At 42.8% G+C, this 27,718-nt stretch overlaps 3 protein-coding genes and 1 non-coding gene across 4 annotated transcripts; 2 read left to right on the plus strand and 2 right to left on the minus strand.

Moving 5' to 3' along the window:
* The first annotated feature begins 854 nt into the window (after positions 1 to 854).
* On the plus strand, positions 855 to 2,046 carry LOC121786175 (transcription repressor OFP1-like). The gene has a single exon (XM_042184738.1). It carries the CDS (start codon positions 998 to 1,000, stop codon positions 1,949 to 1,951), a length of 954 nt encoding a protein of 317 aa, XP_042040672.1. The 5' UTR covers positions 855 to 997; the 3' UTR covers positions 1,952 to 2,046.
* A 1,571-nt stretch (positions 2,047 to 3,617) lies between these two features.
* On the minus strand, positions 3,618 to 8,552 carry LOC121787662. Its single transcript, XM_042186466.1, has 9 exons — positions 7,810 to 8,552; positions 7,236 to 7,421; positions 6,904 to 6,996; positions 6,470 to 6,652; positions 6,290 to 6,392; positions 5,982 to 6,167; positions 4,859 to 5,862; positions 4,448 to 4,785; positions 3,618 to 4,366 (listed from the first exon to the last, which is right to left on the minus strand). Exons 1-9 carry the CDS (start codon positions 7,999 to 8,001, stop codon positions 4,306 to 4,308), a joined length of 2,346 nt encoding a protein of 781 aa, XP_042042400.1. The 5' UTR covers positions 8,002 to 8,552; the 3' UTR covers positions 3,618 to 4,305.
* A 13,865-nt stretch (positions 8,553 to 22,417) lies between these two features.
* LOC121788118 lies at positions 22,418 to 22,524 on the minus strand. Its single transcript, XR_006047570.1, has one exon. It is a non-coding gene; the product is annotated as a small nucleolar RNA R71 (small nucleolar RNA).
* Positions 22,525 to 23,131: 607 nt separating this feature from the next.
* On the plus strand, positions 23,132 to 24,271 carry LOC121786973. Its single transcript, XM_042185563.1, has one exon. It carries the CDS (start codon positions 23,132 to 23,134, stop codon positions 24,269 to 24,271), a length of 1,140 nt encoding a protein of 379 aa, XP_042041497.1.
* The last annotated feature ends 3,447 nt before the right edge of the window (positions 24,272 to 27,718 follow it).

Genomic DNA, 27,718 nt, shown 5'->3' on the forward strand with positions numbered 1-27,718 from the left:
AAATCATGAATATGAGCTTTATATCCTAGTAGTAGTTTTTATTTATTTATTTGACAGCTCCTCTATTTCTATCAATAGGCTAAACCAGACATGTCCTATTTTGATAGTGTTACAAATATTTTATGTAAATTTATTATGACTTTACACGAAACCAACAAATTTATATTTGACAGAAAAATACCATATTTATCATAATGTTTGACTTTCTTTTCCCCAAGTAATGTCAAGCTACGAAACTATTGATGAATTGTCTACTAACAATTTTCGGAATGTGTCACGTTAAGTCTTTTCGATGGCGGAATGTGAGACTCGTTGTATAATTAAAAATTTGTTAGAAAAGTTGTGCACGAATTTGTATACTTACTCCATAACATTATTAGAAGAAAATGTCAAATTAATGATAAAGTATAACACTTTTGGTAATTGTAATAAAAATGTAAAACAATCTATTCCACCTCATAACAATATAATCTATTTTATAATTTTGAATATAGGAAAATTTGTGATTTGTTGATTTATATAATGCGGATCCACAATTTAGTTAAGTAATTTTCAAACTGTAAATTTTTTATATTTATTTTATAAATATCGCAATCGCAAAGCAAATGACGTTTGAATTTGAGGCTGAAAACAAGATTGTTTTGCGTCGTTGCTATAAAATAAAATAATAACGTGACAACTGAAAAATAAAATTCTAGCCGAAATAGTGAGTGTGAATTAACATAGACCCAAAACCCAACCCACACCATGCAAACGAAGAAAGCAAAAATTAATTGAAATATTAGTGGCCCACTTGCTTTATATGCATGCCAATGTTCCCTTTATGGGCCACACTCAAAATTATCAAACACACATCATTTTCTAGTATTTAGCATCATATCTCACACATCATTCCCTCTATACCTCAATTCTCACACAATCTCAAATTAAATTTCTCCAAAAACCATACATTCTCCTAAGTCTCATCATATTTAGCCAAAATTCACAATCTTGATCGATGGGGAATCATAGATTCAAGCTATCCGACATGATGCCAAATGCTTGGTTCTACAAGTTAAGAGACATGAGCAAAATTAGAAGTCACAACCCCTCTCACTCCATCAAGAAAAACATGCAATCTTCAGCCCCGAATCCGAGGAAATCCTTCTACAGCACCTCGGACTCGGGGTACGTTAGAATGGACACCAAATTGTGTCTTTCGCCGATGAATCCCAAATTCAGCGACAGTCGCTTCCCGCACGAGCCTCCGAGGAAGTCCGCGAAGAGACGAGCGAAGCGGAGGACGGTCTACACGCCATCTCCAAGAAAAATCGCCCCTTCTGAGGCCGAAATCCCTGCCTGGCTTAATAACCATGCAGGGAACATTCAGGTCGGCCCCACCTCCCCTGTCAGGATGGACTTCTTAGAGTCCTCCTTGTCAGGATTCGAGTGCGAAGAAGGCTCGTGTGGATGTGACATCATCATTGACGTCGATGACGTGTCATACGATGCCACCGTACCCACTGACGACAACAGCATGGCGGAATTCAACATGATATCAGAGCAGGGCCTCCCGCCCATCCGGACTAAGCCGGCCGCGTTCAACGGCGCGTCGGTGAAATCTCCGGGGAGGAGCGTGGGCGGCCGGAAGTCGTTCTCCGGCGGGGTCAAAATCCGGGGAAACGGCCGGAGACTCGGCCGGAGGAAGCCGGGAGGGCGGCGACGGAGAAACGGGGAGGAGGAGGGGAAGAAAGGGGCGTTCTTCTCCGAGAGCTTCGCCATTGTTAAAGCTTCTTTCGATCCAGAGAAGGATTTCAGGGAATCGATGATGGAAATGATTGTTGAGAATAATTTAAGAGAGTCTAAAGATTTGGAAGAGCTTCTTGCTTGCTATCTCTCACTGAATTCAAATAATTATCATGATATGATCATCAAAGCGTTTGAGCAAATCTGGGCTCAGCTTCATTTGTAGAAAGAAAAAAAATAGATTATTTGTATATTTTGCTTGAGTTATGTAATAATTTAAATGTTTGTAACAAATTAAGTGTAATAAGCTGTTTTTGTAAAGAGTTTTTTTTTTTTTTTTTTTTTAAAAAAAAATTAACTTCATATATTTATATCATATATATGAAGGAGGAAATTACAAATCAACTCCTATAACAAGGAGGAAAGACAAATTACGCCACCTAGGGTTCGAACTCGAGACCTCCAGGATGGACGCGTTCGAACTCGAGACCTCCAGGATGGACGCGGTATCCAGCACCCTTTACCGCTAGGCCAAGGGGCTTGGATTTTGTAAAGAGTTAACAATACTACCCTTCTCGTTTTTTTTGTTCATATGTTTAGGCAATATTGACAAATTATGTTATTGATTAGGCTAATTAATTTTCTTTTTATGTACATAATGACAATTAGTAGATAAGGTGAAGCATAAAGAATAATCCCTTTTTTCGGAGTTTTGCTTGATGGAAAACTAATCCAAAAAAATGAAAAGAAATTTGATGTCTTTTTCATGGTTTAGAAACTCTGAAAGCACTTGGCATAAAATTGTTGGAGGTAGAAAGTAGTAATTGATATGGTTATGGGGCTTTTGAGGTGAATGTTAGTTGTTGTTCGGTAATGGGAAAATTTAGCCGCCTATTGCTAGAGATTGAAAAGATTTTAGTGCGACATGTGCATCGAGAAGAAAATTTTTCAGCAAATTTATTGTCGCACTATGCATATAATTCGAAAAGGGAGTGTATGTCCTGGAATCACCACCTACATGCTAAAGGTGTTACATGAGTTTCTTATAGTTAGTTTGTAATTTCTTTTGAATTTTGCCAACTTCCATTACCAGAAAAAGAGAAATTTAAGTTTTCCAGAAAATAAATATGTACAAAAATTGTGAGCTAATTTATACAAAAAAATAAAATGAAAATTGATGAAGGACACAATTTGAGTTATAGAACATTTATGTTTTTTTCAGACTGCATTTATCAGAAATTACATAGATTCTATCTGACAGATCTGAATATTACAGTTATTTTAGTACTTTTGTTGTTCCCTTTTATATTTTGTTTATGTTTAAAGTATTTAATTTTTATTTCCCTTGAAGTGTATGTCGTCTTCGACAATAAATTTTCACACAGTGAACACACTAAAATACTTGAGGATAAGGTAGGGCTAAAGTAAAGCCACTTTTTCCCCCAAAATAAAGTACAATGATTTAGTTGTTCATGCATCAATAAAGGTTGTCTACCTCTTTCCATTATTTATTTTCCTAAAATTTCAACGACATATATTCATCATATTTCGCATGGCTGTTTTCATTTTTACATATTAATTTGGACATGTCATGCTAATACAGTGATGGTTGTTTCACTTTTATATACATTTGACATGATTGTGTAGAATTATTACTGAAAATTTGACATAAACTTCCACATATGTATTTTCATTAAGAAATTGCAAGTGCTTATAATTACATGTTACGCATTAGTGAAGAAAAATCTAGTGGTTCACCATCAAAATAGACAAAAAGAAGTGGAGAGCTATCAGTTATTAGCATCAAATCCCAAATTTTCTATCATCTTTTTTTGGTGAATGAATGTGGAAAGTACGGGTTTTCTATATTATACACTGAGATGACAAGAATCTTATGGTTCATCACCCTTCAAAAAATATTAGGAAAAATGCTACTACAACACATAGGCGTAGGGCGTTGGCCCCCTCGACCCGTCGTCTCGATGCTACATCTGATGAAATACTACGTGTGCGTTTGTGTTCGTGTTCATGTGCAAGAACTTATTATGATCATGACCTTAGTTTTTTATCGGAATAGGGTTAATTGGTTCAAAATACATGAACGTTGCTCTGATTAACCCGTCAAGCTTAGATCCTAACACGGTTGTGGTCGATGGTGGAGGACGAACCCCGTGAAGTTGTTGGACGTTCCTTGTCCGCCAATGGTAATTCTAATGAGCCGAGACCAGAGGGGATAATTTTCCCCGTCTCGAGATTGGTGACTGAAAACTGCCTCTTTGATAAATAGATAGATAGATTCGAACACCAAATTTCCAGTCAACAAGAAATTAGGAGTTGGTGTATGAATGATTGTTCACCACCAAACCTGGGCTTAGTTCATCGGAAACGATGGCTCGACTGAGCTAGGTTCAAACAACTGAACCCGAACGCTCTACCACAGTATCACGTCCCGTAAGTATCGTAACAGGACCTGAGATACAAGCGGTTATGGCTGCCTAAAAGTCAAGCCGTTTTTGTTAGTGTCTGAATCCACATCGCCTCCATCGCCTCTACTGTACAAGTTGAACGACGACCTTCAGTTTACAGAGACAGTGGAGGGAACTCGTCTTCATTCTTCAGGTGGATCGCCCGCCCTGCAACCCTGAAGTGCACAACCGCGTTTTTAAACTACATAGATGGTTGACACTTTCAAGAAACCAGGGAGTAGAAGATGCTTTGGTACCTTCCTCCATCTGGTTCCGTTGAGGCGCAGCTTGATATGACCTGTTCTGCAAGGTTCCCAACGGAGCCAAACTCGATTGTGCATGATGTGGTTATACGCCCGTTGATCGGTTTCCCGCCTCCGGCTGCACGGGGAGATTGGCAATTCACATCTGATCTCTTTCTTTCTCCCGACTGTCCTCTTGGTGTGGGCAGAACGTCATGGTTACCGTTTATGGAAAAATGTGAGTTGACAGAAGGTTTTGAGCCGTTGCTAAGGCCGTATTTGTGGTGGTTTTGTATACCTGGGAAATTACTCCTTCCCCTCCAGTGGGAAGGCCTCTCCATGTAGTAAGTACTCTGCAGATAGGGAGCTTTAAGAATACAGATAATGGCGAACGATACGAAAAAAAAATATAGAGCGATGCTCTACCATATAGGGGAAGTAGGTGCCAAGTCCTCGAGATTTGTCTGTCCCTTCAAAGTTAGCATACATAAAGTGGTCTGTGGGCATGAAGTGTAAATCTATTTTGGGGAACTCCTCCTCCTCGAGCATTATTGATTTACGAACAATTTCCCATGGCCTTTCCTGAATATCTGAAGCGGGTGATGGTGATGAAGGATTTTTGGCAGATGCTGCAGATAACGTAAACCCATGGCAGAGCTGGGCGCGAAGCAAGCTCCTGATGTTGCTGTCGTAGTCTCCAGTTAGATCAGCTAGTGGATTGAAAGCTTCTGATTCGCCTCCCACACTTGCAGAGTCTAGTTCTCTAAAATCAAGAGATGGAGTTTCAATAACGCTTGCCTTTGAAGTCGAATTAGAACCAGTAATGCAGCTGCAGGCAGCTTCGTGGTTGTCCATACACCATTGAAACGTATTATCCATTTGAACGTGTTCTTCTCTGTTCTTCAACCAAGGATTGAAGCCAAACCCCTCCGAGATTCTACTTTCTGCAGATGATCTTGAGGCGAGATAGTGCAGTTTGTGGAAATGATTCTCGGGCAAAGATCCGTCATTACTGTGGCTTAATGCATAATCTGGCCTGCTGTTCCTTGAATCGCAATCTTCAGATGTCATACCAGAAGAAACTTCCTTCCTCGAGTGTCTATCTAGCCCACCTCTAGGCTCTAAAACAGATGTATGTTCAGCAGAGATACTTTCGTCCTCAAAATCACTGATGGAGGACTTTGCAAGCATGTCGTCGGCGTCAGATAACAGTTCAATCGGGGATGATAAAGATGCAGTCAACGACTCTTCATCGCTAAATTCTAGTGCCAGAGTTCCATGGCCACTTCTATGTTGATGCTCATGCCTTGCGCGGGTATTAGAGAAAAACTTACGGATTTCATCCCCAACTTCACATCTTGGGCGTGCAAGAATCTGACCGAGCTTGTGAGCACCATACTTCAATGCGCTCCTTATGCGGTAGAAATTGCCTAGCAGACAGTAAAAACAACATAAATTGCCTAAAAATGTCACAATTTACACTGCTAATAGGTTAATTACAAATTATATTTTCCATTAGCTTGACAAATATCAGCAATAAGCTTTAGACCTCTGTGTACGCTGCGCCCGAGATTATTGTTTTCCTTCAGTGGGTCGATAATATTCAGATGTTTTGGCTGAAATGTTTTCAGGTTTGCATCAAGTCCCCTAGAAGGAACTGAAAACAGTTCCATGGATCTGTTCAAGAATTCTTCAGTAAGCAACAGACGTTTGCACCGGTGTTCAGGCATCTTCACTGCGTGAAATCAAGAAAAGAAATACTAAGCAGCAATAAGGGTATTACAATCAAGTAAAAAAATGTATCACTGTGTCGACTGCCAATAACCACTGTATTATTGAAGAGGCTTGATTACTCACCCACTATTTCAGGTAGGGATGATCTATGAACTGGACCTCTCAAACTGATGCAATAATTATCCCAATCGAACTGACTGTAGTAGTCGAGAAATCTATAGAGAACCTATTGAGAAAGTACACAAATTAAGGAACTAACAATAATCCATCCCTTTCCAAGAGTCGTAAGTGACAGGTACTCACCGATAAAGGACTGCTTAACGATGAATGGAAGAAATGGAATATGTACAAGACAAGAATTTCCAAAGCATATGTCGAAATTAACCCATGGTGTGCCCCAAGTATACGACTCTCGTAATAGCACCAAGCCTTAACCAGGATAATACTGCGTTTAAAGACATGATTTCTCCCAATGAGACGATCCACCTGATCCACAAACAAGTTCAAAAAAATGTTTCAAGCAATTAATCATTCTGAAGTGGGTATGGGACTTCGAAATTTCCAGCACATTACGGATACAGAATACATACTCGTGGATGATCATTTTGGTAAATAAGATGTTCCATGTTAGGATATACTACTATATAGTTAAAAAGGAATTACAGCAAAGCACTAAAATCACATATCCAAACACAACTGGTAACCAACTCATGAAAAAATGAAGTCTTTACAGTTACCTGCTCAATAAAACAGAGTGTCGAAAGTCCACCTAGCTGATTAAAGGTTACATCGACCACAATGTTCTGCACAAAGCATTTAACAAGTTTGACCTGCCATCGGAAGCAAGATACTAATCAGTCCAGAGCCCCCCAAAAAAGAAAAAAAAAACGTTTTTCCACAAGTGAAAGCTGTTGTCTTTAACACAAAGCAAAAACCAAGAACGCAATGTGCATAATAAAATACACATTCCAGTTGGTTTTGCTTAATTCGATATGGTGCAGCCGTACAGCAGAGGATTAAAGTGTTACAATACGTTAAACTAGGCACGATCCAAGAAGAAAGGTACTACCTCAGCATCAATAAATTGAGTGTCCTTTACTCGGTACTCAACATCTTCATTCTGCTCTTCAGCCTCTAAAAGAGTGAGAATGTCATGGGGCAAAGACTCCTCCGCATTCGGACCCTTTAGGATGGTCAGATCAATATCACCATCCGGTAGGTACGTCTTCAGTGGCACTGACCCATACAGAACAACCTGATACCAACACGAACTAGTCAGCTACTATATCATTTACCATTGATTTATATATATTCCCAGTCTTCTTACTCCACCACTTTCAAAAAAATCAAGCTGTTTGACCTAAATTCTGCTAATTACAAGACCATTTCTTAGTCATGAAGACTCCAATCTCATCATACTTCACAAAATAAATTAAATAGAATTATATGGACTTGTGCTGGTCAAAGAGATTCATGGTCAGCACATAGGACTATTCATCACACAGATCCACATAATTGAATCAATAACAATTAAAAAAATTTATAAAAAAAAACTTCAGGCTTGAAGGACATGCAGGTTTTCAAAAACTTAATTTTGAAAAAGAATTTTAAAAAAATAATCGAAAAAGACCAAAATCGATTACCTCGCAATTCAAACGAGTCTTGACGAGCTGCTGAACGAACTCAACGACGTCTCTCCTCTTCTCCTCCGAGTCGAGTGTGGGGTGAACGCAATTCAGCACCTGCTCCGCCGCAGACAAACACTCATCACTGATCAACGCCGGATCAGCCGGAGGAGGAGCCGAAACGTCGATATCCGAGCTCAGCTTTCCCATTCTCGATGCCAATTACTCAAAAAGAAAAAGACAACTCGCTCAATTCGAAGAATTCTCAGCTCTCCAACTCTCTCAATCAATCTTTTTCACTCCTTTCAGCTTAAAACTCCAAGCAAATTCTCATTTTGCTGCCGTCACATCACACCACAGAGAGAGAGGGAGGGGGTTTAGAAAAAAAATTGGGGGTTTTGCGGAGACATATATGGCAACAATTCTAGCATTAATTTTGGCTTTCCACCTCAATTTTCCACCAGAATTCTTCGGATGCAGAACCAAAAGTGAGAGAAATCCGGAAATGAGAAGGAAAATCTATACCAGCTTGCTCCAATTCATGTTCTTTCAGTTAATTGCAGAGCTACACAAAAACCAAAACAAAACCGCCTTCATCTCCCCCTCTCTCTACACATACACGTTTGCGTGCGCCTCTATATGTCTATATATATGCATATGCGTACGTCTAGATTTGGAGTTTCCCTCTCTCTCTCTCTTCTTCGTGAAAATATCTACAAATGGCGCGGCAGAGAGGCGAGACGCGACGAAGGGAAAAAGAAAGGAGAAACAGTCGCTTTTGTTTATTTCTGACGTAAACGGCGTCGTTATCATCCGTTACGTGTGAGGAATTTGTAATAAATAAAGGTTAACGGAATTACATATGCGTAAATCTTTAAGCACATTTAATTTTATTTTATTTATTTTACGGATAAATTTTATAGTATGATCTTTATACAATTTAATTTTAAAGAACGGAATTACTTTAATGTTATACAAAATGGAATTGGATTTGGAAATTAATGTCATTTCATCTAGTAAATATAGTATGAGTATTGATGGAGTACGTACTAAACAAGCCCAATAGCAGTGACGGCCCATCACCCAAAGCCCAAGGAAGAGTATCAGTTCGGCATTACCAAAGAGTTCGGCCCCAGCCTACAGCTCGGTAAAAGCCGACCAATCAAGCTCTACTCTCAGATCGGCAAAAGCTGCTCGGCAATAGTTCAGAAGTTCGGTCTCAGTATTCGACCGAACTGGAAGATAGTCAACTCATGCAGGATCACATGCAGGATAGTGGATCAAGCACAGAGATAGTGGACTCATGCAGGATCTCATGCAGGATAGTGGACCCATGCAGGATCTCCATGACCTCCACGACATTCACAACCATCATTAGTGGTGATGCAAGCCACGATCTTAGTTCAATGTATAAATAGAACTCAGATCAGATAAAGAAAGGTTAAGCTCTCTAGACATAAAAGATCATATAGCAAGTCTGTATTGTAAGCTGTAGAAAACAGATCAAGCAATACAACTCTGCCCTCTTTTCTTCCCGTGGACGTAGATTTACCTCAGTAAATCGAACCACGTAAATCTCTGTGTCGTGATCTGCATTTTCCTGCATTCATCACCATCAAAAATTCGCCAAACCATCACTGGCGCCGTCTGTGGGAAACAGAGAACCAAATTTGTGATAAAGCGAATTTTTGACCCTTTTTTCACCCCAAAAAAATGCATACCAGATCACATACTACCCGTAATACCGTTCGTGAAAACCATGAGGAAGCTAGTCCAGCCCGCAGGTCCGGAAAACAGCCTCGGGAGACATCTACTTCCAGTTTTCACGATGAAGGAACAAGCCGCTCAAAAGGTCCACACACCGAGTCTTCCCAGCAGCCTGATTTGAATGAGGCTGTCAAGCTGTTCTTGGCTGAGAAGCAGGATGAGTTCTTAGTCTTCCTGCAAAAGAGCCAAGAGCCGAAGACGAAAACGGTGGATTCTCCTTCCTCATCCAGACATGAAAGTCACTACCGCAGTAGTGCCGTGTCTTCCAGGAAGAAGAATCCTCAACCCCGACATGTTCCTGTTCCTCCTCGGTACCGGAATCACAGGAGAACTCCATCTCCTCCATACCGAAGAGATATCGGGTTCGCCATGTACGGAGCATTGAAGACTCCGTTCTCGGACGATATCACCCGAACTCCCTTGCCACAGAACTACCGAACTCCGTCGATGACTTATGACGGGTTGGTGGATCCTCATGACTTCCTGGGACGCTATCAGTATAATATGGCGAACCAGGGTCTCAATGAGGTCCATATGTGCAAGCTGTTCCCCGAGCTGCTTATCGGGAACGCGAGAAGGTGGTTCGATAGCCTCCCCCAAGGCAGCATTAGATCTTACCGAGATCTAATGGATGCTTTCCACAGGAGGTTCTTTCAGAAAGCGGAAGCCCGAATCACTTCGGCTCAGCTGCTTTCTATACGTCAAGGTCGCGACGAAAAGATCAGCGACTTTATGACAAGATTCCACAAGGAATGCCTACAAGTAGATCTCAATGATCTACTTGTCATTTCGGCATTCCAAAATGGAATCCTGCCCGGAGCTCTCTACAGAAAGCTCGTGGAATGCAGTCCGCAAACAGCTCAACAGATGTGGGACATTGCGGACCAGTTCTCCCGTGCCGATGAGGCAGACCGTCGCAAACGGTCTTTAGACAGCTCATCCCGAGGAGACAGGAGGAAGCCCGATCACAGCGATCAGGGACAAACTCGCCGAACTCCTTTTGGCGATCAGGGACATCCTCGCCGAACTCCTTTTGAAAGGATTCAAAGGACTCCGGTGCAAGACCGATTGGGGCCACGTCTCAATCCTGAGAAGCCGCCCGCTCAGTTCGTACCATTGAACAAGTCAAGAGCGGAAATTTTCGAACTGCATTCCGATATGTTCGAAAAGCCAAGGCGGATGACGAAATCGGCCGCGCGTCGACCTCAGGATCAATATTGCTCCTTCCATCAAGACCACGGTCACGATACCGAGGAGTGCCGACATTTGGCTGCAGGTATTGATGCTCTTGTGAAAGCAGGGACATTAAAAAAATACCAAAGCAAGCAGCCGAAAAAGAACAAAAAGCAGAGAGGTGCGAACTGCGCTCCTCAGGATCCGAAAAGGCAACAGGATCCCGAAGACGATGACGAGCAGCAATATGATGGAGTAATCCTGACTATTGATGCTCTCCCTGCCGGGAAGACTAAATCGTCCCTGAAGTCAGAGCGCAGAGGCTCCAATCGAGAGGAGCCAACGCATAAAAGGCTGAAGCAGGACGAAGTGATTACATTTTCAGATGCAGATCCCGTCCCGGCCATCTCTCCTCATCAAGACGCTATTGTCATCCAAGCCGGAGTGGCAAACAAACTGATCCACAGAGTGTTTGTGGATACAGGAGCGTCAGTCAGCATTCTTTTTAAAGAATGTTTCGATAAACTAGAAGTGGATCCAGCTCGGCTTAGTCCGGCACCACTTCCTCTGAAAAGTTTCGCCCAGGAGGACACCCGCCCTGAAGGTATTATCAGCCTTCCGATCACGGTGGGAAAAGCGCCTACAAGCTCCAGTACGATGATCGAGTTCTTTGTGGTAAAAGCTCGGTCTCCGTACAATATCATCCTGGGAAGAGACTGGCTCAACGCAGTTCGGGCCGTTTGCTCTACTTATCATCTCACCATCAAGCTCCCCACTAAAGGGGGGATAGCGGTCATCCGAGGTGATCAAAAGAGAGCAAAAGAGTGTCTGCAGATTGCGCTTAAAAGTGCCGAGCAATCAGATCGGCATCATCAAGCATAGCAATCACAGCAGCCGGAGTCAGAGGCAAGCGAAATGACCGAAGTCACACCAGAGCCGAACTCAATGACCATTCAGTTATACGAAGATGATCCATCCAGAACGGTCAAGATCGGTTTCGCGGGAACGCCTCTACTCCGAGAAAAGACCATCCAGCTCCTCAAGGAGTACAAAGATGTCTTTGCATGGTCTCCGTTGGACATGACCGGAGTGCCCTCTGAGGTAATCACTCATCGGTTAAATATTGATCCATCAGTCCGGCCTATAAAACAGAAGCAAAGACTCTTTGCGGCAGAAAGAAATCAAGTCATCCATGACGAAGTCCGCCAATTACTGAAAGCGGATGTATTATTCGAGGTGAAATATCCCTCTTGGGTGGCCAATCCTGTGATGATCAAGAAAAAAGAAGGAGGATGGCGGATGTGCATAGATTTTACCGATCTAAACAAGCACTGTCCTAAAGATTGCTATCCCCTTCCGAACATAGACAAAAAAGTAGAAGCTTTGATCGGCTTCGAAATTTTCTGTTTTCTTGATTTGTACAAAGGCTACCACCAAGTCTTAATGGATGAGAATGATGCTCCAAAAACGGCTTTCATTACTGACTTCGGCATCTTTGCTTATAAAAAAATGCCGTTCGGTTTAAAGAATGCCGGAGCCACATATCAAAGGATGGTAGATAAGCTTTTTCGGCATTTGATCGGAAAGGAGGTTGAAGTGTATGTTGACGACATAGTCGTTAAAAGCAGAAGCACTTCGGAGTACGAAGACAATCTCAAGTCCACCCTCGACGTGCTCCGAAAAGCCAACCTCAAACTCAATCCCCAAAAATGTACCTTTTTGGTAGATTCGGGAAAGTTTCTAGGTTGTTGGGTTTCAAAGGAAGGACTCAAGGCAAATCCGCTAAAAGTTCAAGTTGTTCAGAACATGGCAATGCCGAAGTCCATACATGATGTGCAAAGGCTAACTGGATGTCTAGCCGCACTGAATAGATTCCTTTCCCAAGCAGCCGAAAAGCAAATGCCATTCTTCAAAGTGTTAAAGAAGGCACCAAAGTTTGAGTGGGGAGTCGAGCAGAAAAAGGCTTTTGACGAGCTCAAAAGTTATTTAGCCGAGCTTCCTATTCTCTCTGCTCCAACAGATGCTGAAGTGATATTCTTATACTTAGCGGCATCGGATCAGACCATTAGCGCGGTGCTTGTACGAGAAGAAGGCCTAAAGCAGCTTCCCATCTACTTTACAAGCCGAGCATTAAGAGGTCCAGAAACAAGGTATCAACCTCTGGAAAAAATTGCTCTGGCATTAGTAAATGCAGCAAGGAGACTGCGGCCATATTTCTATGCTCACAAGGTATGCGTCTTAACCGATCTTCCACTTCGGCAAGTTTTGACCAAGCCAGAAGCATCAGGCAGAATCGCCAAATGGGCCATAGAGTTGGGAGAACACTCAATCGAATACCTACCTCGGAAAGCCATCAAGGGACAAGCCTTGGCAGATTTTCTTGCAGAAGCAAAGTTCGATCAAGCAACCCCTGTCATTGCCGAACAGAAAAATTCTACCAATGCCGAACTAGCACAGCCCCTGGAATCCGAAGTAGAGCCACCGGACTGCTGGAGCGGATTCGTAGATGGAGCTTCGAATAAAACGGGAAGTGGAGCTGGTATTTTACTTATCGCTCCCGACGGACACGAGGTAACTTACTCACTTCGGTTCTTATTCCCAACTACTAATAATGAAGCCGAATACGAAGCTCTCCTTGCCGGACTCAAGCTAGCGCAAAGTCTATTTATCAAGTCTCTCAAAATCCATTGTGATTCACAAGTCGTAGTGAATCACATGTTGGGTAGAAGTGAAGCCCGTGATGAGAGGATGAGGAAATATTGGGACAAAGCGCAAAGCATTAGTCGAAGTTTCTCTTATTTTCGGATAATCCGCATTCCCAGAGCGGAAAACAGCCGAGCAGATATTTTAAGTAAGTTAGCCTCATATCCAAGTTCAAAGGTGGAGGAATTGATGCACAGAAGCATTGATGAAGCTGAGGTACTTTCAGTAGCCAGCTCGCCGAACTGGATGACGCCGATCTTACAGTATCTAGATCAAGGACAACTGCCCGAGGATAAGAGAGAAGCTCGGAAAATCACATGCCGAGCCCTTCGGTACGAACTTCATGGAGGAGTCCTATACAGAAAGTCCTACCTTCAACCGTTATTGCGATGTGTAGGGCCAGAAGAGACGGACTACATCCTTAGAGAAGTTCATGAAGGATCTTGCGGTAGCCACATCGGAGCTAGAGCTTTAGCTAAAAAAGTTCTGAGATGGGGGTATTATTGGCCAACTTTGGTACAAGACGCAGTACAGCTCGTCAAGACATGCACGAAGTGCCAAATCCATGCAAATATCCCAAAGATGCCGCAGACCGATCTATATGCTATGCAAAGCCCTTGGCCTTTTATGCAATGGGGCATAGACATAGTGGGACCACTACCACAAGCTCCTCGGCAAATGAAATTCCTTATCGTTGCCGTGGATTACTTTACAAAGTGGGTAGAAGCTGAACCATTAGCTACGATAACGAGCTCGAAGGCACTGGATTTCGTCTGGAAGAACATAGTGTGCCGATTTGGCTTACCCCACATCCTCATTTCGGATAACGGGACTCAGTTCACCGACAAGACATTCAAGAATTGGTGCCAAGAGCTGAATATTCAACAGCGGTTCACTTCGGTCTCCCACCCACAAGCAAACGGACAAACGGAGGTAACAAACCGTATCTTGGTGAAAGGGTTGAAAGCTCGGTTAGAACAAGCCAAAGGACAATGGGTAGAAAATCTCCCTCAAGTCCTATGGTCCTACCGAACTACACCCAAAGCTTCCAACGGTGAAACTCCGTACAGTCTGGTATACGGCGCTGAAGCCGTGATTCCGGTTGAGATCGGCGTACCCAGTCCCCGAACTCTAAATTTCTCCTCAGAAATGAATGATGACGGACTGAGAGCCGAACTAGATCTGGCCGAAGAAAGAAGAGAATTGGCCTGCATAAAAGCAGCCAAGTACAAGGAGCAAGTAGCCCGGTATTATAACCAAAGGGTGAAAAAGCTGCAATTTCAAGTGGGAGATCTTGTCTTGAGAAACAACGAAGTAAGCCGAGCAGAAAAGCTGGGCAAGCTCGAACCCACATGGGAAGGTCCATATCGGGTGTCAGAAGTCCTCGGCAAAGGGTCTTACAAATTGACTCACATGTCAGGAGAACAAGTACCCCGAACATGGCACATTTCCAACCTCAAGAAGTTCCATTTGTAAGAGACAGTCCGGTCAGTCCGTCTTGTGTCTAGTTCGGTCCTAGAGGTATATGTTTTCTTTGTTTTTTTACTTTGTCTATGTGCTTTTTGTTTGTCTATGTGCGTCTCGTTCGTTTATGTGCGTCTTGTTTGTCTAGGTGTGTTTTGTCTGTCTATGTGCGTGTCGTCTCTTACAAATGTTACTGAGGTATCTTGTTCTTCAAAGGCTGATCCCCTTTTTAGAACATATATAAGCCAACGATTGTGAGTCCAAGCTTCTAAGGAGGATACAAGACCACAATTCAGCTTAAAAAACAAGCAGTTCGTCTGAAACGAACTGCAACAATAAGCCAACGATTGTGAGTCCAAGCTTCTAAAGAGGATACAAGACCACAATTCGGCTTAAGAAACAAGCAGTTCGTCTGAAACGAACTGCAACAAAGGGAAAGTCCGATCCACGCGATAAAACTCGCCGAATTAGGATAAGGGAAAGTCCGATCCACGCGATAAAACTCGCCGAATTAGGACAAGGTAAAGTCCGATCCACGCGATAAAACTCGCCAAATTAGGACAAGGGAAAGTCCGATCCGAGTGATAAAACTCGCCAAATTAGGACACAAGCTTAGTCCGGTCAAAGAAATTTACTTCATAAGACCAAAGACGAGTCCGGTCAAAGAAGTTTACTTCATAAGACCAAAGACGAGTCCGGTCAAAAAAGTTTATTTCATAAGACCGAGGACTAAGTCCGGTCAAAGAAGTTTACTTCATAAGACCAAAGACGAGTCCGGTCAAAGAAGCTTACTTCATAAGACCGAGGACGAGTCCGGTCAAAGAAGTTTACTTCATAAGACCGAGGACGAGCACGATGAAATTTTTTCGCTGAGCTGTAAATACGCAGTGATAGAAGCGAAATGAAGATTTCATTTATTAAAACTTGTTCGGCATACAACTCCGCTGCCCTACGAGAAGGCGTTACGCTATTACAAAGGACTATTCTACTGTCCCTGGTTGCTAAAGTTGAGCCATCTATTCACAAAATCCTCGTGAAGCCGAGTTCGGGCGTTCTCGGCAGCTGAAGAATAAGCAGGTCGACGAGATGCTCTAATCGACCTACCGCCTCTTCCCTGAGCCCGAGAAGCTCTAGCACCTCGGCGGCGAAGAGTCTCTTCACGAAGCATTTGTTGATCTTGCTCACTCATAATCACAGCTCCTCTACGAACTTCAGTCCGTCCTTGTCTTGACGTTTCCGGTTGCTCCTGAGTCCGTTCTCGTCTTGACGTTTCCGGCTGTTCCTGAGTTCGTTGCTGACTTGGAGTAAGGTTTTGAGCAAGTGAATCAGGGGTTTGAGCTGGAGTGTGACCATCTGTTGACGGGAAATGCCTAAGGAATCTCTCGATTGAGGGACGCCGGGAAAGAATGATGTCGTACCGAGAAGCCCAGCGCCGCAATGATTTCACGACTTGTTGGCAAGCCGAGCTCTCCAGCGCATTGTTCCTCCGGAGTACATGATATTCCTCCCACAGTTCGTCAACTCGTTCCTGAACTTCAGAGATGGTCATTCCCCCGCGCCTGCAGATGAAATCCTCATACGCAGTCCTCTCAGCGACGGCGGTATTCAGCTCGGCCTCCAGATCTTTCTTTTCGGACTCTAAGTCCTTATTGTCGGCCTCCAGCTTCACTGAACGAGCCAAGAGTTCGTCATTCTTCACCTGGTCAGCTATGGCTCTTTTCTCAGCTTCGTCTAAAGCCGAAGAGTACAGCCGCTTCCAGTGAAGTACCTCCAGCTCCTTAAGAGTTCAGAATATAAAGCAGCTATGTCAGTTCGGCATTTCAGATTACTGAGCAGGTAGTAAACCACAACAGGAGTAAAAGAGAGTACGAAAGGTTATACGAAGACACAAGAGCAGAAAGAAGAATTTTTTCATTCATAAGAAAAAATTTTTTCTACACAAGGGCTTCAAGGCCGTTTTACAAGAAGGAAGAAACTAAACTAAGAGAAGGGAGACGAAATCATACTCCGCCAGCTTCGTCTCCGCCTTCTCGGTGAGGTTCAACTTCCTTCTCCTTGTCTGCTTCAGCTCCAGCCTCGGCCTCCCTGCTCTCCCCAGCCTGCTCAGCGCCACCGTAGCCGATCTGCTGCGCCTCCTGCTCGGCCTGCTCATCGCCGGTCTGCCGCTCATGCTGCTCGGTCTCACCCTCTCCATGGAAAATTGGAGCGGGTGAAACTGACCCTATGGAGGCAAAGATAGCCTCCATATTCTCATCGCGGTCAGCTCGGCAACTACGAACTTGGTCCGCAGAAAGCAGGACCGAGGACGAAGCAAGCTCCTCAAGCACCGGCAGACTCTGAAGCCGAGCTGCTATCTCTCGGCCGTACAGCGGCAGGATGACTTCGGGACCCTGCTCGGCTTTATCGGTCATCAGTTTCAGCAGATCACCGACAAAGGCTGAAAATTGGTTGCTCAGAAAGAGTTTCTCCGCGAAAGCACGGAGAACCTCCCCTTGGGCAACCACGGCGGCAGCATCCCTCCGTTTCGTCTGCTCTCGCTGGATGACGAGCTGGTTTTTGGCAAACTGAGCTTCATCCTGGGCCGAAATCCTAGCAGCTCTGGCTTTCTCAAAGTTTGCCTCAGCCTGCTCGGCCCGGTGACAAGCAGCCGCCAACTTCCTCTGCATCTCAGCATAGTCGTTGGACGCTTTGGAGAGTTCAACGGCGACGAGCTTGGAGAGCATATCGTTCCTCTGAAAATGGATAAAGAAAAAAGTCAACAGAGGGCACCAAAAATACAGGAAAAAAGCAAGGCCAGAAAATCAAGAAGAGAATTCACCTCGGCGAAGTCCGTGGGCCATAAAAACGGCTCACAGACATTTTCCGAAGGGGGCCCCATGACGATGTCTCTCTCCGACGCTCTTGGGGGCTTCTGGGCCTTCCCCTTCCCCTTTGCCGAAGTCGACTCCGGCTTCTTCGGATCCGAAGAGGTTTTTTGCCTCTTCGGAGTCCTCTCGGCATCAGACGCCGAGCTGGTGGTTTTCGGCCTCTCCGGCTCCTTGGACTCCGAAGAATTTGCGGCTCAGCTTATTCAATATGTTCACTACCGAAAAACAAGGAAACAAGGTTAGTTTTCGCCGCTAAAGCAGTAAGGCATAAAAAAGAAATCCTCACCCTCAGTTTCTTCGTCCGAAGACGAGATATTGAACACGAGGTCGCCCTTGACGAGCTCAGTTTCCGAGTATTGTTTCCTAATCATAGGAATCTTATTGAGCTCGCCCTCGAGCTCGGCCAACGGTTCTAACCGAGGATGGGGGATCACGGACTTCGGCCCTCTCCAAGGAAAGCCCGGAGCCGAAGTCCTATTATAAAAAAAGAAACGGTTTTGCCATTTCGGCCACTTGGTTTTGCAGAAGGCCCTAAAAGGCTGTAAGGGGATCAAGTAAAACCAAGATCCCTTCCTTTTAAACTGGAAAAAATTAAGGATTGCCCGCAGAGACAGATCCTTATCTAGCCTACGGAGTTCGGCGGCAAAAGCCGACAAGTGCCTCCAAGAATTCGGAGTCACCTGACCTAAAGGGAGTTGAAAAAAATCAAGAAGCTCTACAAAAGGTGGGGGAAGAGGGAAACGAAGCCCGCATTCTAAGCAGGCTTCGTAAACGGTGGCATAACCCTCCGGCGGGTCGCTAGCCCTATGATCATTGTCGGGAACCACCGCCTTCCCCCCGGGAAGAAGATATTTTTCGTGTAGAGATATCACGGTGTCCTTACTCAAGACGCTGTGAAAGTATTCTACAGTCTTCTCCCCGGACTCTTTCCGGCTAGAAGACCCCTTGCCCCCTTTCCTACCGCTACCTAACTCAGAAGAAGAAGAAGAAGACATGGTTCTTACTCTTTGCAAAATCTGAAGAAATTCTGAAGAAATTCTTGAAAACGGAAGGAAATTTTTACGCAAAAGAGACAGAGTGCAGAAGAAGCAATAGCAAAAGTATTCAAAGGATGAAGAAAGGGCGTATTTATCAGATTCGGAGAAGATTTCAAAATCATCGCACCGTTTCGAATCCCACCTTTTTAGGATTCAACGGCCGGATTTTACTGTCGCATTTAATGCAGTCACGCGCAAGGCACGTCCCCTGACGTCAGCCTCCCCCGTACCTTTATCCAAAATGCCGAAGTGACTCGCTTCGCCGAAGTGATTCACTTCGCTTTTCGGGGGGGGTAGTGATGGAGTACGTACTAAACAAGCCCAATAGCAGTGACGGCCCATCACCCAAAGCCCAAGGAAGAGTATCAGTTCGGCATTACCAAAGAGTTCGGCCCCAGCCTACAGCTCGGTAAAAGCCGACCAATCAAGCTCTACTCTCAGATCGGCAAAAGCTGCTCGGCAATAGTTCAGAAGTTCGGTCTCAGTATTCGACCGAACTGGAAGATAGTCAACTCATGCAGGATCACATGCAGGATAGTGGATCAAGCACAGAGATAGTGGACTCATGCAGGATCTCATGCAGGATAGTGGACCCATGCAGGATCTCCATGACCTCCACGACATTCACAACCATCATTAGTGGTGATGCAAGCCACGATCTTAGTTCAATGTATAAATAGAACTCAGATCAGATAAAGAAAGGTTAAGCTCTCTAGACATAAAAGATCATATAGCAAGTCTGTATTGTAAGCTGTAGAAAACAGATCAAGCAATACAACTCTGCCCTCTTTTCTTCCCGTGGACGTAGATTTACCTCAGTAAATCGAACCACGTAAATCTCTGTGTCGTGATCTGCATTTTCCTGCATTCATCACCATCAAAAATTCGCCAAACCATCAAGTATCTTTTCCACAAACGTGCAAGCATCATGAGTAATTTTAATTAATAATTTTAACTACGAGGTATTTTTATAATAAATCTTAAATACAATTTATTCATTTATAATTATAGAAAGCCCATCGTTTATTTTTAATTTTAGTGTCTAAAAAATATTATTGACGTTGGTAAGTTTGTAAATTGATTAGATATTACTAGTAGTTTATAACTAAAATTTTCCATTTTCTTGATAACTTTAAATAAATAAAATTTAATTTTAAATATATAAAATAAATATGTGTTCGTTGATGATCACATAAAGTATACCATTTTCGATCTTTATCTTTAAATATATTCAAACTTTAGATAATAGGCAATCAAGCCAAAATGAGAATATAGAGGATAATTGAATTCAATACTCCATTTAAATAAAAGACTTGACTGAGTGATGATGATTTGGATTATATAACTCGTGGAAGAAGTATATGTGTTTTGTCAGAATGATAGTACAATTTTTTCAGTGCAGCAGTAATGTTTGTTGATGCGAAGCTTATTTCCTATTCTTTACCCCGGATTTCATGTTAATTATAACTCACCAAGTCATGCTTTGAGTGTAGTTTCGGGTGTTAGAAGCTGGAAGTTCGTCGGAAATGCATAGCTGAGATTCCAGAGAGTTCGCCCGGTCGGGCGTTTTGATGTCGCTAAACGCCTGGTCGGGCGTTTCCATATTGTGCATGCGGAGTCCAGAAAGTTCGCCCGGTCGGGCGTTCTGATTTCAACTAAACGCCCGGTCGGGCGTTTCCCGCGAGGCCATGCAGTAGCCTTTCGCCCGGTCGGGCGATTACCTCCTTTGAATTCGCCCGGTCGGGCGTTTTAGTCGCGTAACTGCGATTTTGCAGTTGACCCAGCGGTTGAAGGATTAAAAAGGCTGGGAAAATGAATTAGAGAAAGGGGAACGAGACAGAGAAAAAGACAGAGGGAGAGAAAGGAGGAGAGGAAGAAGAGAAGGAAGGCATTCCGGCCATTATTCCGACCATCCATTCCCGAATCCCGACTCCACTCGACGAGAGCATCACACCTATGGTTTTATTTCTACATTCTACCATGTGTATAGGCTAGGCTCTCTTTGTTGCTCCGAGTTGTAATCTAGGCTTGTGTATTTGTTTTAACACCTTGAATCGTATGTTTGATACCAACAATGTGTTTGATAATTAAAATGCTACGTTTTTGGCTAATGATGTAGTGTTGTTAAATCTTAACTATTGTCTCTTTAACATAGCTTAGGATTGATCGTTTGTTGGTATGCTTTCGATTTAGAACTGTTCAGGGGATAAATTGATAGTGGATTAGGTAAGTGATTATAGTAGACGACATTTATTCCCGCGCATCCGCAGGAATTAAATGTCGTTGAAAGTTGGTTCATGGAACAAGTGTTCAGCTGACTGTGAACTATACGTCGTAGACATGTTCAGTGCACGCGATTAGGTTGATAATTATAATCCTGTCGTATGTTTCGTTGTAAATGGTGTAAAACAACGCAAGCTTAGTGAGCAACTTGGAGTGACCTGTCTTTCTCGTGTCAAAAATCTCATTTCAGTAGCTTAAGTTAGTTAACCATCTCAAAATCAAAACAAAATCTTTTTATACTTTGTGTAGTCATATTAAGTGTAAGCAATCTCGCCTCTCTGTGGATCGACACTTGAAATACTACTACGATACTGTATTCTTGCAGTAGTGTAGTATTATTAGAGTTAAAATAATTGAACTTGATAATCTTTATACATTGATTAAGAACTCTAAAATATCACATCAAGTTTTGGCGCCGTTGCCGGGGAGGCAATAGCTTGTTTATGCTTAATTGTTTTAGTTTTTATTTTATTTTGTTTGATTTTTTCTTTTTGAGTTTTTTAGGTACTTTGTTCGTGTTCTACGGTGTGATAGCCATCTACCACGTCCGGACTTGAAGACGAAGGAGTGTTTTTTTTTAGGTAATTTTTAGCTAACTCTTAGTTTAGTTTTTAGGTAGTTTAGTTTTTCACTTAAGCACACACTTTTTATAGTACTTACCCCGAAGTTGTCGAGAGGTCTCGCTTTCGGTAATTAGGAAATATATTGTGCTTGTGCTTGGTGTATTTTCTGTTGTGTAGATAAAATAAAAAAAAAAAAAGAAAGTCGTGAATGCACACGAGATCTCAGGGTACACCGCCTTTCGGATTACTCTGTTATCAAAGAAGGAAAGGGTCAGGAAGTTCAGCCGGGTTTGAAATTCAACAGGATTCGCCGAGTCCAATCAGAGATAACCAATTGTTTGAGAATAGTGACAGTGATCTGGAAGCTGAGTCGATGGCCGACAATAATAACAACAACGCTGTCCCACCACCCGTTGTGAGGTTTGGCGACACTCTTAGATCGGGAATTGAGTACCCCGGAGAGTTTGCTTATGCGAACAACAACATCAACATTCCACCTCACTACATTAGTTTGGTGAATGGGGGGAATCTTTTCCATGGACGGGATGATGAAGACCCGATGAGCCACCTCAATGCCTTCTACGAGTTGACGAACTCTCACAGACCCCCGAATGTGGAACACAATCTGATCAAGAGGGTCTTATTCCCATTCTCTCTGAGGGAGAAAGCAAGAGCTTGGTATGACTCTATACCGGGCTACAACATTGAAACATTCCAAGAGTTGAAGACGTTGTTCCTCTTAGAATATAATTCCCCGATGAAGATCGAGAAATTGAGAGAAGAGATCACTTCTTTCCAACAAAAGTATGATGAGTCCTTTGCAGAAGCTTGGAAGAGATTCACAGACTTGATAAGGAAATGCCCGAGCCATGGTCTAGCTCCGGGGCATGACCTTTTGAAATTCTACAAGGGACTCAACAATGAAGGCACGGGACTAGTTACTGCAGGCTCTAATGGAAACCTGGATGACTTAACGCATGAGGAGGTGAGAGCCTTATTCCAAAGGTTGGCTAACAATCAACGGAACTGGCACAACCCAAGGAGAGCAGTGGAGAAAGGAGGAGACACATTCGGTGCTACAAAGGATGCAGAGAGAGTATCTGCAATTGAAGCTCAATTGGCAGATATAAGCACCCAGATGTCGTCGATGACAAAGGCAGTGAAATCGCTGCAACTGACTCCTCAACCCCAAGCAGTGGCAGTGATGAGATGTGGATTGTGTCAAGGAGGGCATCATACTGATCAATGTTCTAGTCTTCAAGGACCACCAATCGAGGATGTGAACTACATTGGCAACAATGGCCAAGGGTTTAACCAAGGCAACCAATACAGCAATCAGCAGAATTGGAGGCCTCAGCAATCGAACTGGAATCAAAGTGGTCCTAGCAACAACTCGGGGAACCAATGGAGGACAAACACTCAACCCCCGGGTTATGAGAAGAAGCCATCGGTAGAAGATCAATAGGGACAGATACTCTCCTTCATGACCAAGAGTCAAAAGGAGAATGAGAGCTTCAAAGAAAGGACGGTAGAGAAGTTTGGTCAGATGGAGGCTACATTGAGGAATCTCGAGACTCAAATTGGGCAGATTGCTACAGCATCTCACACAAGAATTCCTAATGCTATCCCGAGTGATACGGTGCCCAATCCTAAAGGTTTTGAACAGTGCAAGGCAGTTAAGTTAAGAAGTGGAAAGGATCTTGAGTCTCCAATCATGCTAGATGCACAAAATGGCTCGAACATCTTGCACGCAGGGGCGGACAAGTTGTTTGGCTCACAAACCTCGCACGCAGGGGCGGACGAGGGGATTGAGTGGGCTACTACCGAAGCTAGGGAATGTCAACAAGAAAAAGAAGAGTCAACCATGAGTGATATCCACAAGAAGAATCCACTAAGTCCGGCAATGGACCCGAAGTGTCCATTTAATTTTCCAGATTTTATCCCGCCACCACCTTTCCCAGTCGAGAATAAGAAGAAGGGTAGGAAAATAATTCAAGAGAAAGGACTCGATTGGATGATGAACATTATCAGGAAAGTTAATGTAGATGTGTCCCTGGTGGATTTGTTCCTACACTTTCCTAAATTCTCCAAGTTTTTTAAGGATCTTATTGCGAAAAAGGAGAAGATACAAGACGATGGTGTGGTGATATTGAGCACATTTTGCTCACAATTTGTGAAGGGAAAGATGCCGGCAAAGAGAAGAGACCCTGGAAGCTGTGTGATCCCATGTGAGATGGGAGATAAGGAGTTCCCAAAGTGCCTACTTGATCAAGGCTCGGGAATATCATTGATGGCTCTGAAAACCGCACGGTCAATCGGTCTAGAAGCGAGGATTGAACCAATCGACATTGACCTACAATTGGCGGATCATTCAATTGTGAAACCAAAAGGTATCATCGAGGATGTCTTGGTGAAGGTTGATAGATTTGTACTCCCGGTTGACTTCATTGTCCTAGAGATGGAAGAGGACAAGGATATGCCTATCCTATTTGGTAGGCCATTTTTAGCAACCGGTGATGTTGTGATAGAGACCAAGACAAATACGGTCATGTTTCGAGTAGATGGAGAGAATGTGGTGATCAAGCAAGAGAAGGCGGGGAAGCGCCTATTGGAGCCTGGATAGAGGTAGACAAGGATGAAGAAGGTCGAGCCAACGACTATAAACAAAGGCGCTGATTGGGAGGCAACCCAAGTTTTTTTTTGTTTTTATTTTTGATTTCATATGTTGGAGGTTTTGTTTGCTCAATTCTTTCCTCCAACATTTATTTTGAATTGAGTGTTTCTTTTTGTAGTTTTTGTTCTTTTTGTAGGAGCAACTGGGAGTTAGGATTGGAGCTTAGGAGGAAGCACACCTCCAAAGGATTTTTACACCCACCCTCCCACCCGAATGCACTATGGACGTCATGCCAAGTTTGGGGGAGTTTCCTTTCCCTTTACTTTATTTGTCTTCTTTGCATGCATTGAGGACAATGATGCATTCAAGTTTGGGGGGGTTATGAATGATTTGTGATGTATGTTTTTTGGGTGTTTTGCGTGATAAAGATGTTTTGAATCTATGTAGTTGACGGGTGCATGCTTTATCTTCGGCTTTCTGGTTAGGAAATCTTGCTTGATCTTACTTGATCTTTGAAGCTTAGGATGAATGGAATGGGTGCATGAATTTATTTGAAAGAGCATGTTGTGATTACATCCGATTTCTTAAGTTGAGGAGAGTATGAAAATCGCATGACTTGTGGAAATTATTTTGGATTGATTTGCTTTATCGAGTGAAGTGCTTGCGTTCGTTTGTGTTAACGATTTGGGAGGACAAGGCACTAGGATGAACTCCATGGCCAAATGATCACATGCCTAGTCCATCAAATGATCCCCTAGAAGCCACCTTGAGCTTAATTTCTTATTCTTTGTGTAAACACTTAGCCAAACACTTAGCCACTGAAATAAGCCTAATTTTAGCCTCATCGATAGACCTTGCTACTATTTGGGTGCTAAATACAAGTTGAGCTTTGTGGTTTGAGTTTGAGTGTGGGTGGTGAATTGTAAAGAGTAGACATTTCTAGACTTGATAGAAGGTGAAAAGAATGAAGTTCTAAGAAAAAAAAAACAAGAAAAAGAAAAAGACGACCTCCAAATTCACAAAAGTCGAGGTCTTTACAAAAACAAAAAAAAAGGAATAAGTTGATGAAATAAAGATAGAGCTTCTATGTTTGTTTGTGTAATCTCGTCTGGAATAGATCTCAAGTTTGGGGGAGTGTGGGTTTGGTTGTAATTTTTCGTTGGTTAATCTTTGGAAGGAAGTTGTAGGAGGGAAGATTTTGGCACTCAAATGTGTAGCCTTTGAGCTCACTATCCATACTTATCCTACCTCGTCCCTAGCCCCATTACAACCTTGAAATAAGACCTTGGACCTTATCGTTGATGCTTGTGGATGTTGTGTAAAGAACTTGGTAGAGTTAAAGAGGTTCGATTTGAAATCTGTGAGTCTATGTGGTTAGTATTGCTTAATGAGTCAATGATGATGGTTTGAGTTGTTTGATCGCATGCTTGGACTTATTTTGAAGTGCACCTTAACTTGACGTTCTAGGGGGATGAGTGATTGTTCTTAAGAGTGGGAAATCTCGATTGGAAATGTTGGGGGTTTAGATTTTGTCACTCACGTCCCTACATGATTCTTTGTGATGAAAATTTCTCTGCGGGGTAGACTTGCGTTGAGTTTTTGTGCTAAAAAATGTACCTTGCTCGGGGCGAGCAAGAGCTTAAGTTTGGGGGTATTTGATGCGAAGCTTATTTCCTATTCTTTACCCCGGATTTCATGTTAATTATAACTCACCAAGTCGTGCTTTGAGTGTAGTTTCGGGTGTTAGAAGCTGGAAGTTCGTCGGAAATGCATAGCTGAGATTCCAGAGAGTTCGCCCGGTCGGGCGTTTTGATGTCGCTAAACGCCCGGTCGGGCGTTTCCATATTGTGCATGCGGAGTCCAGAAAGTTCGCCCGGTCGGGCGTTCTGATTTCAACTAAACGCCCGGTCGGGCGTTTCCCGCGAGGCCATGCAGTAGCCTTTCGCCCGGTCGGGCGATTACTTCCTTTGAATTCGCCCGGTCGGGCGTTTTAGTCGCGTAACTGCGATTTTGCAGTTGACCCAGCGGTTGAAGGATTAAAAAGGCTGGGAAAATGAATTAGAGAAAGGGGAACGAGACAGAGAAAAAGACAGAGGGAGAGAAAGGAGGAGAGGAAGAAGAGAAGGAAGGCATTCCGGCCATTATTCCGACCATCCATTCCCGAATCCCGACTCCACTCGACGAGAGCATCACACCTATGGTTTTATTTCTACATTCTACCATGTGTATAGGCTAGGCTCTCTTTGTTGCTCCGAGTTGTAATCTAGGCTTGTGTATTTGTTTTAACACCTTGAATCGTATGTTTGATACCAACAATGTGTTTGATAATTAAAATGCTACGTTTTTGGCTAATGATGTAGTGTTGTTAAATCTTAACTATTGTCTCTTTAACATAGCTTAGGATTGATCGTTTGTTGGTATGCTTTCGATTTAGAACTGTTCAGGGGATAAATTGATAGTGGATTAGGTAAGTGATTATAGTAGACGACATTTATTCCCGCGCATCCGCAGGAATTAAATGTCGTTGAAAGTTGGTTCATGGAACAAGTGTTCAGCTGACTGTGAACTATACGTCGTAGACATGTTCAGTGCACGCGATTAGGTTGATAATTATAATCCCGTCGTATGTTTCGTTGTAAATGGTGTAAAACAACGCAAGCTTAGTGAGCAACTTGGAGTGACCTGTCTTTCTCGTGTCAAAAATCTCATTTCAGTAGCTTAAGTTAGTTAACCATCTCAAAATCAAAACAAAATCTTTTTATACTTTGTGTAGTCATATTAAGTGTAAGCAATCTCGCCTCCCTGTGGATCGACACTTGAAATACTACTACGATACTGTATTCTTGCAGTAGTGTAGTATTATTAGAGTTAAAATAATTGAACTTTATAATCTTTATACATTGATTAAGAACTCTAAAATATCACATCATTTGTGTCCTATTATATATTTGTCGTTAAGTCATTAAATGATATGGTGAATAGGTATATAGAATTAATGAGAGTTTGTAAAAAATTTGGTGGGAAAGTTAACAATCCTCTTTTTATTTGTTGTGTACTTATGCAATAAAGAATGTTACTCCCTCCGTCCCCGAATAAGCGTCGCTAATTTCTATTTTGGGTCGTCCCCCATTAAGAGTCACTCTTCATTTTTACAATAAATGGTAGTAGGCCTCACATTCCACTAACTCACTCCACTCACATTTTATTATAAAACCAATATAAAAATGTGGGTCCCACATTTCACTAACTTTTTCAACCAACTTTTCTCTACCTTTCTTAAAACTCGTGTCCGGTCAAAGAGCGACTCTTATTAGGGGACGGATGGAGTATTTATTAGAGCAATTTATTAAAAATTAATAAATTTTGATTAAATTCTAGTGATCCAAGATTGGTCGTCAATAAATAAATTTTGATATTGTTTTTAATTTTCTCATTAACAAATATGCTGATAATATT

This window comes from Salvia splendens, chromosome 22, assembly GCF_004379255.2.
Source record: "Salvia splendens isolate huo1 chromosome 22, SspV2, whole genome shotgun sequence".
In the NCBI taxonomy this organism is placed as follows: Eukaryota; Viridiplantae; Streptophyta; class Magnoliopsida; order Lamiales; family Lamiaceae; genus Salvia; species Salvia splendens.

Bases quoted from the DNA above. Each gene is read 5' to 3' on its own strand.
- LOC121786175 (XM_042184738.1), top strand. From the start codon at position 998: ATGGGGAATCATAGATTCAAGCTATCCGACATGATGCCAAATGCTTGG.
- LOC121787662 (XM_042186466.1), bottom strand. From the start codon at position 8,001: ATGGGAAAGCTGAGCTCGGATATCGACGTTTCGGCTCCTCCTCCGGCT. The intron at 6,653-6,903 runs GTAACTGTAAAG...TTTGTGGATCAG, and splicing joins CACTCTGTTTTATTGAGCAG to GTGGATCGTCTCATTGGGAG. The intron at 6,168-6,289 runs GTGAGTAATCAA...GATTTCACGCAG, and splicing joins ATCCCTACCTGAAATAGTGG to TGAAGATGCCTGAACACCGG.
- LOC121786973 (XM_042185563.1), top strand. From the start codon at position 23,132: ATGACCAAGAGTCAAAAGGAGAATGAGAGCTTCAAAGAAAGGACGGTA.